Source organism: Coregonus lavaretus, assembly GCF_964263955.1.
Source record: "Coregonus lavaretus genome assembly, chromosome: 6".
NCBI classification, from domain to species: Eukaryota; Metazoa; Chordata; class Actinopteri; order Salmoniformes; family Salmonidae; genus Coregonus; species Coregonus lavaretus.
The window spans coordinates 28278814-28290963 of NC_139993.1; the positions used below are offsets into that span (position 1 = coordinate 28278814).

General features: G+C 42.9%; 1 protein-coding gene across 2 annotated transcripts in view; it reads left to right on the forward strand.

Moving 5' to 3' along the window:
• Positions 1-12150, forward strand: part of rabgap1l (RAB GTPase activating protein 1-like) — a 141744-nt gene that overhangs the window by 96819 nt on the left and 32775 nt on the right. For both annotated transcript variants that reach the window (XM_084162974.1, XM_084162975.1), the window contains exons 9-11: positions 2368-2493; positions 5028-5171; positions 7692-7733. In XM_084162974.1, the coding sequence (XP_084019100.1) occupies positions 2368-2493; positions 5028-5171; positions 7692-7733 (312 nt within the window). The remainder of the gene's footprint in view (positions 1-2367; positions 2494-5027; positions 5172-7691; positions 7734-12150) is intronic.

The following is a 12150-nucleotide window of genomic DNA, read 5'->3' on the forward strand; positions in this document are numbered from 1 at the left end:
TTCTGGCTTTCTTTCAAACACACCAGATTCTCACCTTGCTTCTCTTACTCACACACCTCATCCTCCTTTCTCTTTTAGTCCCTCTCTCACCTTCCTCTTTTGCTCCAACTGTTTCCCAACTCTTCCCCAGTGGGACAAATAATGTTTGGAGGAAATGTCCCTCTCAATCTACAGACAGACAACACTTTCAAGTGACAATAAATTCCACCAAGAATTTATCCTACTTATGTTTGTGGCAGTGCATTGTCTATTGAGAAAAGCCTTAGAGATTAAATGTCGACATTATATACTACTGGTCAAAAGTTTTAGAACACCTACTCATTCAAGGGCTTTTCTTTATTTTTACTATTTTCTACATTGTAGAATAATAGTGAAGACATCAAAACTATGAAATAACACATATGGAATCATCTAGTAACCAAAAAAGTGTTAAACAAATCAAAATATATTTGAGATTCTTCAAATAGCCACCCGTTGCCTTGATGACAGCTTTGCACACTCTTGCCATTCTCTCAACCAGCTTCACCTGGAATGCTTTTCCAACAGTCTTGAAGGAGTTCCCACATATGCTGAGCACTTGTTGGCTGCTTTTCCTTCACTCTGTGGTCCGACTCATCCCAAACCATCTCAATTGGGTTGAGGTCGGGGGATTGTGGAGGCCAGGTCATCTGATGCAGCACTCCATCACTCTCCTTCTTGGTAACATAGCCCTTACACAGCCTGGAGGTGTGTTGGGTCATTGTCCTGTTGAAAAACAAATGATAGTCCCACTAAGCCCAAACCAGATGGGATGGCGTATCGCTGCAGAATGCTGTGGTAGCCATGCTGGTTAAGTGTGCCTTGAATTCTAAATAAATCACAGACAGTGTCACCAGCAAAGCACCCCACACCATAACACCACCTCCTCCATGCTTTACGGTGGGAAATACACATGCAGAGATCATCCGTTCACCCACACCGCATCTCACAAAGACACGGCGGTTGGAACCTTAATAGATTATTTAACTAGGCAAGTCAGTTAAGAATAAATTCTTATTTACAATGACGGCCTACACCGGCCAAACCCGGACGACGCTGGGCCAATTGTGCGCCGCCCTATGGGACTCCCAATCACTGCCGGTTGTGATACAGCCTGGAATCGAACCAGGGGGTCTGTTGTGACGCCTCAAGCACTGAGATGCAGTGCCTTAGACCGCTGGCCTCCCTTGAACTCTGTGAAGCATTTATTTGGGCTGCAATTTCTGAGGTTGGTAACTCTGATTAACTTATCCTCTGCAGCAGAAGGAACTCTGGGTCTTTCATTCCTGTGGCGGTCCTCATGAGAGCCAGTTTCAGCAACTGCACTTGAAGAAACGTTCAAAGTTCTTGAAATGTTCAGTATTGACTGACCTTCATATCTTAAATTAATGATGGACTGTCGTTTCTCTTTGCTTATTTGATCTGTTCTTGCCATAATATGGACTTGGTATTTTACCAAATAGGGCTATTACATTTTACATTTTAGTCATTTAGCAGACACTCTTATCCAGAGCGACTTACAGTAGTGAGTGCATACATTTTCATACTAATCCCCCGTGGGAATCGAACCCATAACCCTGGCGTTGCAACCGCCATGCTCTACCAACTGAGCTACACGGGACTATCTTCTGTATACCCCCTCTACCTTGTCAAAACACAACTGATTGGCTCAAACGCATTAAGAAGGTAAGAAATTCCACAAATTAACTTTTAAAAAGGCACACCTGTTAATTGAAATGCATTCCTCATGAAGCTGGTTGAGAGAATGCCAAGAGTGTGCAAAGCTGTCATCAAGGCAAAGGGTGGCTATTTGAAGAATATATAAAATATAGTTTGATTTGTTTAACACTTTACTGCATACTACATGATTCCAAATGTGTTATTTCATAGTTTTGATGTCTTCACTATTATTCTACAATGTAGAAAATAGTAAAAATAAAGAAAAACCCTTGAATGAGTAGGTGTTCTAAAACTTTTGACCGGTAGTGTATATATCTTAACTATATCCTGTTTTATGTTGACATTTGTAAAATGAAATAAGTCAAGGAATAGAAGGAAACAACTTGACTTCCTATAATTAAATAAATAGGTCATTTAGCAGACGCTCTTATCCAGAGCGACTTACAGGAGCAATTAGGGTTAAGTGCCTTGCTCAAGGGCACATCGACAGATTTTTCACCTAGTCGGCTTGGGGATTAGAACCAGCGACCTTTCGGTTACTGGTACAACGCTCTTAACCACTAAGCTACCTGCCGCCCCTACCTTCCTGTTTCCCACACATCTTCTGTCATCCCTCCGTTCGTATTCTATCTAACCCTCTTCTGGTTCTGTTCCGTCCTGTGGATGTAGATGCCTGAGGAGCAGGCATTCTGTGTGCTGGTGAAGATCATGTATGAGTACGGCCTGAGGGAGCTCTACAAGAAGAACTTTGAGGACCTGCACTGCAAGTTCTACCAGCTAGAACGACTGCTTCAGGTTAGCTTTCTTATCTTAGTGTGTGTGTACATACGCACATCATCAGCGCAGTGGTGTAAAGTACTTAAGTAAAAATACTTTCAAGTACAACTTAAGTAGTTTTTGGTGGTATCTGTACTTTACAATTTTTTTGGGACTACTTTTGCTTTTACTTCCCTACATTCCAAAATAAAATAATGTACTTTTTACTCCATACATTTTCCCTGACACCCATGTCTGAGAGTAGGAGTGTTCACCTGGCTATCCGAAAAAATTAAAATAAAAACAATGGTGCCATCTGGTTTGCTTATTATAAGGAATTTGAAATGATTCATACTTTTACTTTTACTACTTAAGTATATTTTAGCAATTACATTTACTTTTGAGACTTCAGTATATTTAAAACCAAATACTTTTAGACTTTTACTCAAGTACTATTTTACTGGGTGACTTTCACTTTTACTTGAATCATTTTCTATTAAGGTATCTTTACTTTTACTCAAGTATGACAATTGGGTACTTTTCCACCACTGGATCAGCGTGTGTGTGTATCTGCAGACTCTCACCCATGGTCCATGCACCTTATAAAGAACACTGACTGACTATTCATGTAAGTGCCAGTCGTAGGTTAGATATTAGGATGAATCCATTCCAAATTGGAGTTTAATTTTGTACGGAAATCCTCGTTAGCCTCCTAAGTCGGCTTTTTTTCAGCACCAAGCTGCACTGGGTTAGTATTGACAAGCTCCCGAAGCTAAGGAGTATGAGCATTGATAGCTAAGGGTTGGCATACAGGTGGAAGGAAGCCAGTGTTCACAGCAAAGAATGTCTGCATCCCACTATCTAGGGCAGGGGTAGGCAACCCTGTTCCTGGAGTGCCGTAGGTACTGCAGGATTTTGTTCCAACTAGGCACCACACCTGACCAACTGAGCTAATTAATCAGTTTAGTGACTGCGTAAATTCAACAAACCTGGTCTTCCAGGTTGGTTAAATCAAAAATGTGAAGTGCCTGCGGCATTCCAGGACCAGGGTTGCCTACCCCGATCTAGGAAATAGGGTGCCATTTGGGACATAGTCACTGTTTCCGCCAACCCTGCTCTTCTTACATTTCCTCACTACATTTCCACACTACATTTCCACACTGGGCTGGGTGCTGAAGTGTTATTGGCTTTGTGTTTGAGTTCATAAAAGGAGCGTTTGGTACACAAATGTGCACGGTTGCAAATACACACACACACACACACGCAGAAGCTGACAAACACACACTTAGTATGATTAGCATGCTGAACGTTTCTGATCCGTGATAGATGAGCAAACAGAGGTGCACCGCCAATTATTTACCCAGCCAGAGATCAATTAACCAAATATACAGACGGAGATTCAGTGAAACAAAATCCCATTGATTGATTATCCGACAAGTCACAGGCTTTTGGTCGGGGAGTAGGCCTAGGCTACTATGCGAGTAAAGAGCAAAATAATCGACTACTACGCTACATAACATGCTAGCAAAATGTTCTGATCAGTCCTGCTAATAGATGAACAAACTCGACTAATGATGATGAATACTCACCTCAACTTAGCTAGCTAGCATTTTTCCAGTCTAATTGTAACCAAATATCTAAATGGAGATTCAGTGAAAACAAAAATCTGACATTGATTTATCAAGACAAGTCCCCATGCTTGTCTCAAAGCAGCGCGATGGCGCTGTCCCAATCAAAACGGTGCTGAAATTATCATCTCGTTGACCACACTATTATTGGATATTATTGCTTAGCATGTACGGTTGGATAACTTTGGGACTTTCAGTAAGCAACCATTTAGAATATGTCTTGAATTGAAAATGTGCATGCGTAGTGATGGACCGTGGTCTTTGCGACGTGATGGTCGAAGTGACATGCCTCGCAAACTGCCACGAGGATGGTAACAGCCTAGTAACTGGCGCTGCCTAGCAACCATCATTATGAAGTATCAAATCTCAAGAATGAGCATTGCTTACGCCGGACATAGCTACAACTAGTCTTATTATTTTGTTGGTGCAACAGGTTTCAAATCTGATCCCAAAGTCGGATGTAGCTACGCTCGGCATGGCATTTAAGACCAACTTTTTCTCTCGCTCTCGCTCTCTCTCCCTCTCTTACTCTCACTCACTCTTCTCTCTCGATTGGTTGACTGCCTGACATATAGTACTGTGAAATGAACGCTCTCCCCTCTGTGTGATGCACTCTTACTTAGAGTTCTTGATACAAACCGTTGCGCTTGGCACCTACCATACCCCCTTCAAAGGCACTTAAATATTTTGTCTTGCCCATTCACCCTATGAATGGCACACATACACAATCCATGTCTCAATTGTCCCAAGGCTTAAAAATCCTTCTTTAACCTGTCTCCTCCCCTTCATCTACACTGATTCAAGTGGATTTAACAAGTGACATCAATAAGGGATCATAGCTTTCACCTGGTCAGCCTATGTCATGTTCTTAATGTTTTCTATACTCAGTGTATAGTACGTGAAATGAACTCTTTCCTCTCCTCTCTCCTGTCCTCCCATCTCTAGGAGCAGCTCCCAGAGCTGTGGTCCCACTTCCAGGAGCTGAACCTGGAGGCCCACATGTACGCATCTCAGTGGTTCCTCACACTCTTCACTGCCAAGTTCCCCCTCTGCATGGTCTTCCACATCACTGACCTGCTACTGTGTGAGGTAAGAAGTTTGACAACATTGAATATCATTTTAGCACTACTCCTAACCCCAACACTTACCCAATACTGGTCCTACTCCTAGTCCTAACCTCAACACTGGCTCTTACCTTAACCCTACTGTTAACCCCAACACTGGGCCTCACCCTAACCCTACTCCTAACCCAAACTGCAGTTGGTAAGCACTAATCTTAACCTTACTCTCACCCTTCCATCTACCACCCTAGGCTTTGAACAACTCTACACGACTCTTCACTATTCACACACCTTTTTGTACCTCCTTAAAGCTAATGTTTACCTTGGAACAATAACGACAATGAGAAGTGAGAACCATTCTAGCACGATAAACCCATCAAATCCCCAAAGGCCCTTCAAGATAGTAGTATACCCTCTGCCTATTTCTCTTCTCAGCCCTCCTTTAGACCTGGTACCACAGGAGAGAAGGGAAACTTGGGCCTTTGTCTCTTTCTCTGTGATTTTCTCACTTCCTCTCCTCCTCCCTTTTTCTTCACCCTCTCTCCTTACCTCTCTCTCTCTGTGATTCTCTCTCTTCTTCCTCTCCTCCTCTCTCCTTTCATCCCCCTCTCCCACCCTCTCTCGTCCCCCGGGCAGAACAATTAATAGTTTCCTTGGCGTTTCTCAGCCATTGAGCCGTGTGATGAGAATCTGCTTCTCTCTCCTCTGCCTCCTTCTAATATATCTCTCTTTCTCTACTTCTCTCCTTCTCCATACCTCTGTCTCTCTTTCTTATTGTTCTGGGCTTTACCCATGCCTCAATCTGATTTCTATGTTGTCATTGTCACTCCTCTCTCTCTCTCTCTCTCTCTCTCTCTCTCTCTCTCTCTCTCTCTCTCTCTCTCTCTCTCTCTCTCTCTCTCTCTCTCTCTCTCTCTCTCTCTCTCTCTTCTCCTTTGATTGTGTGCTCCTGTGTTGTCTTCCCTTTCATTTCTCCACACCTCTCTCTCTCTCGCTCTCTGTGTATCCGTGTATGTGTGTGGTGCGAGGTGTTTGTGTGTGTGCCGCAAGGTGTGTCTGTGTGGTGCGAGGTGTGTGTGCAAGTGCGCCTGACTGTGTGTTTCTCCTCAACAATAAAACCTCCTCTCACACTTGCTGACTCTGTTTGGCTCCAGCTTAGTATGGCACGCTGCATGTGAAAGTTTGTCGGTAGACTGTGTTCAAACACACACTCACTCACTCCACACACACAATCACCCACTCACTCACGTACTCACTCCACACACACACACACACTCACTCAGTCTACACACGCACCACCCTCCCTCTCTCTCGCTCTCTGACTCCCCGACACCCCAGCGCCATCTAGAGCCTTTTGAGAAAGAAAGTGAGAGATGGAGGGAGGAAGGGGAGGGGAAGAGGGGGAGAAAGAGAGGCCCTTTCCTCAGTTATTTATAGAGATGGGGAGATATTTTTAGCACAGTGTTGCCATGTGAACGGGGTGTCGGAGCGATGGAGACAGGTGTTCCCATGCGGAGTTGACTTCAGCATCCACGCTCTCTCCTTCCCTCTCTCTCTCTCTCACTCGCTCCCTCTCTCATCCTCTCTCACTCTCTCTCGCTCTGTTTCGCTTGCTCTCCCTCACGCCTCTCTTTCGCTAGCTCTCCCTCTGTTTTTCTCTCTCTTTGTCGCTCTCTCTCTTTGTCGCCCTCTCTCTTTGTCGCCCTCTCTCTTTGTCGCTCTCTCTCTTTGTCGCCCTCTCTCTTTGTCGCTCTCTCTCTTTGTCGCTCTCTCTTGCTTTCTCCTTTTGGTGTTCTCCCTCTATCTGTTAGTCTATGACCCTTGTCCCTTACTCCTTCTTACAATTTCTCTCTCTCCCCTCTCGCTCTATCTCTGTGTGTGTATGTGTGTGTGTGTGTCATTCATTCATTCGTCACTCTGTGGCCATGATGCAGCCCCACCTGTCTGTGAGAGGGACTGTCTGTTTCACTTCAAGATGATTATGTCACTCGGTACTGGCAGTCGGGGGTGCCTTTGCATCCTCAGAGGTGGGCGTTCCATTAACATGAGTGTAATGTTACCATAACGTTTCCTAAGGAGTCCTCTTTATCCCCAAAGGACAGTTTATTTTCCAGCGCGTATGCATACAGATGATGTCATGAATGAACGTACAACATTAGATGGGTTGATAGCCACACATGCATTCCACCGGTACAACAAGTATCATTACGTCATTTTTAAGTGGGTTTTTTCTTAGCCCTAACACGAAAGCTGCACAGCACTTTCATAAGTATTTATTTGAAGGAGTCTTTCATTTTGAAGATCATTTTAACCTTATTAAGCCTATAGCAAGAAAACATTAACATTTACTACATGGTTTATTGGCATGACTTTTAAATGGTAAAGCCGTTGATATGAAGACAGTTGGTGAGAACAATTGATCCATGCCTTATCTAACACCACTGTATGACAGATGTGTTTAGGTGATGGTCTGAGCTGTGTGTGTGTGTGTGTGTGTGAAGACTATGTCCAGTGACAATTGACAATATAATAATCTTCTCTTCCTTAGGGTCTGAACATCATCTTCAACGTGGCCCTGGCCCTCCTCAAGGTATGATTGACTTCCTTTACTTTGATTAATTTACTGGGGTTCCAATCAATTCCTTAGATTTGAAATTACAGACAAATCCTGTAATGGTATTAGACGAAGCACACACACATCAGAGACCTAGACCAGGGCCTGTATTCACAAAGAGTCTCTGGAGTCAGGCTTTTGAGTCAGGGCTCAAAACTGCGACCAAAACACTCGCATTTGTGACCAATGTCCCCTCAAAATTCTGGGGGCATTGAGCAAGGTTTAGGTATTGTGAGCGGAAACTTGAATGTTGTAAGAATTGTGTTCAACTTCCGGCGCATGTTTACAGTGAACACTGAGGCTGTACCCTTACAGTTTTAGACGGTAGCCAATAATAGGCTATTGTGGCTATTTGAGCATAATGTAGGCCTACCAACAAAACCAGTGAAGCAAATCCCATAACATTTTCACATGGAAATAGCTTTTGATTTCTATGATATAGCCTACAGTAGCCTATATGTGGTGTTCAATGCAGGCCTACATTGCATGAGACTTTTAAAAATGTTTTTATATTATAAAGGACTTTTTATTTGGTCTGTAACACCATGGGCCAAATAGGTGACTGTAAATTGCATTGTATTGCGTTGAATGATGCAAGAAACCATTTTACAAAAGAAAAGAAAATTGTCTAATTCTCTGTATGGTAATAATATAAGCTACCCCTCTGCCTATTGGCTTATTTGCATTTTCAAGCCCGTTTCAAAATACAACACTGCCCCTTTAATTAAGTTTGACCTGACTGGCTTTTCAAAGACAGCTTGAAATGTAGCCTACACGTTTTGCAGTAATTCCCCATTGCTGACCTATACTTATCTATAACTGGGCTAATAACTTGCTAACTAGCAAAGAATATCAACAAATGTGCACACGCGCTGCTCTGCACTCATTACGTTTACTGACGACACAACAGTGGTAGGCCTGATCAACGACAACGATGAGACAGCCTATAGGGAAGAGGTCAGAGACCTGGCAGTGTGGTGCCAAGACAACAACCTCTCCCTCAATGTGAGCAAGACAAAGGAGCTGATCATGGACTACAGGAAATGGCTGGCCAAACAGGCCCCCATTAACATCGACGGTGTTGTAGTGGAGCGGGTGGAGAGTTTCAAGTTCGTTGTTGTCCACATCACCAACGAACTATCATGGTCCAAACACATCAAGACAGTCGTGAAGAGGGCACGACAACACCTTTTCCCCCTCAGGAGACTGAAAAGATTTGGCATGGGTCCCCAGATCCTCAAAAAGTTCTACAACTGCCCTATCGAGAGCATCCTTACGGGTTGAATCACCGCTTGCTATGGCAACTGCTCGGCATCTGACCGTAAGGCGCTACAGAGGGTAGTGCGTATGGCCCAGTACATCACTGGGGCCAAGCTTCCTGCCATCCAGGACCTACAGTGGGGAGAACAAGTATTTGATACACTGCTGATTTTGCAGGTTTTCCTACTTACAAAGCATGTAGAGGTCTGTAATTTTTATCATAGGTACACTTCAACTGTGAGAGACGGAATCTAAAACAAAAATCCAGAAAATCACATTGTATGATTTTTAAGTAATTAATTTGCATTTTATTGCATGACATAAGTATTTGATCACCTACCAACCAGTAAGAATGTCGGCTCTCACAGACCTGTTCGTTTTTCTTTAAGAAGCCCTCCTGTTCTCCACTCATTACCTGTATTAACTGCACCTGTTTGAACTCGTTACCTGTATAAAAGACACCTGTCCACACACTCAATCAAACAGACTCCAACCTCTCCACAATGGCCAAGACCAGAGAGCTGTGTAATGACATCAAGGATAAAATTGTAGACCTGCACAAGGCTGGGATGGGCTACAGGACAATAGGCAAGCAGCTTGGTGAGAAGGCAACAACTGTTGGCGCAATTATTAGAAAATGGAAGAAGTTCAAGATGACGGTCAATCACCCTCGGTCTGGGGCTCCATGCAAGATCTCACCTCGTGGGGCATCAATGATCATGAGGAAGGTGAGGGATCAGCCCAGAACTACACGGCAGGACCTGGTCAATGACCTGAAGAGAGCTGGGACCACAGTCTCAAAGAAAACCATTAGTAACACACTACGCTGTCATGGATTAAAATCCTGCAGCGCACGCAAGGTCCCCCTGCTCAAGCCAGCGCATGGAGGTGGAAACATCATTCTTTGGGGATGCTTTTCTGCAAAGGGGACAGGACGACTGCACCGTATTGAGGGGAGGATGGATGGGGCCATGTATCGTGAGATCTTGGCCAACAACCTCCTTCCCTCAGTAAGAGCATTGAAGATGGGTCGTGGCTGGGTCTTCCAGCATGACAACGACCCGAAACACACAGCCAGGGCAACTAAGGAGTGGCTCCGTAAGAAGCATCTCAAGGTCCTGGAGTGGCCTAGCCAGTCTCCAGACCTGAACCCAATAGAAAATCTTTGGAGGGAACTGAAAGTCTGTATTGCCCAGCGACAGCCCCGAAACCTGAAGGATCTGGAGAAGGTCTGTATGGAGGAGTGGGCCAAAATCCCTGCTGCAGTGTGTGCAAACCTGGTCAAGAACTACAGGAAACGTATGATCTCTGTAATTGCAAACAAAGGTTTCTGTACCAAATATTAAGTTCTGCTTTTCTGATGTATCAAATACTTATGTCATGCAATAAAATGCATATTAATTACTTTAAAATCTTTGTTTTAGATTCCGTCTCTCACAGTTGAAGTGTACCTATGATAAAAATTACAGACCTCTACATGCTTTGTAAGTAGGAAAACCTGCAGAATCGACAGTGTATCAAATACTTGTGTGTATATGTGTATATATATATATATATATATATATATATATATATATATATATATATATATATATATATATATATATATATATATATATATATATATATATATATGAGATCAAGATGTATTCAAACAGCAATGGGTATGCAGACCAGGTATTCAAAAAGTTTAGGTCGAAGTCTTGGTTGAATCTTTGATGCACAATTCAGCCATCATGCCCTGTTTGAATTAACATTTCTAAAGGCTTTCCCAAAAAATCTTCCCAATTAAATGTTGACTGCAAAGTAGGCCTACCTGGCAGAAAGATATCATGATGATTTGTATCAATCGTGGGCCATTTGTGTGCATACTCTGCCATCACATGTAGCCTACATTGTACAGTACAAAAACACTGCTAGCCAAACACAACGGTCTCTTGCTAGGCGCACAATTGAATTAAAGGGCAACGACACCCTCCTTTTTTTTTATGTTTATTGTTCCTATACCTCAAAAGTGGTCTCTTGATGTGGTTTAAGCATTGTTGTGGGCTTATAACATCACATTTTTGCTTTTTTATATAAAAAAAATTTAACCTGGAAAACGGAATTTACCAAAAGATAAAACTGATTTTAAGAGGCCCTACAACAGGCTGTTGAAAATCGCTACCAAAAATACCCTTTTCGATGTTGCGCAAATGTTTTTTCCGCTTCCAAACAATCAATAATGATATTGGCAAGTTAAAATGTAATTATTTGTATATGGAGGGTAGGTCATTATAGGCTACTTGCTCAGCCTGCAAATTAAAGATGACATTTAAATGATGCACGCATCATCTGCTTTCACGTGCCAGTATTCTTTTCATTCGGGCCAGTAGCTTTCAGTTGGCACTGGCCCGGTGTCCCACTGGTAAATATACCTGAATGTCAAGCCCTGCAAGGGCATGCTAATTTGAAAGATTATTAGCCTGGTTCTGTATGGAATGTAGGTACATTATGGGACACAGTATTCATCCCCCTTCGCGTTTTTCCTATTTTGTTGCATTACAACCTGTAATTTAAATGGATTTTTATTTGGATTTCATGTAATGGACATACACAAAATAGTCCAAATTGGTGAAGTGAAATGAAAAAAATAACTTGTTTCAAAAAATGATAAAACATAAATAACGGAGAAGTGGTGCGTGCATATGTATTCACCCCCTTTGCTATGAAGCCCCTAAATAAGATCTGGTGCAACCAATTACCTTCAGAAGTCACAAAATTAGTTAAATAAAGTCCACCTGTGTACAATCTAACTGTCACATGATCTGTCACATGATCTCAGTATATATACACCTGTTCTGAGAGGCCCCAGAGTCTGCAACACCACTAAGCAAGGGGCACCACCTAGCAAGCGGCACCATGAAGACCAAGGAGCTCTCCAAACAGGTCAGGGACAAAGTTGTGGAAAAGTACAGATCAGGGTTGGGTTATAAAAAAATATCTGAAACTTTGAACATCCCACGGAGCACAATTTAAATCCATTATTAAAAAATGGAAAGAATATGGCACCACAACAAACATGCCAAGAGAGGGCCGCCCACCAAAACTCACAGACAAGGCAAGGAGGGCATTAATCAGAGAGGCAACAAAG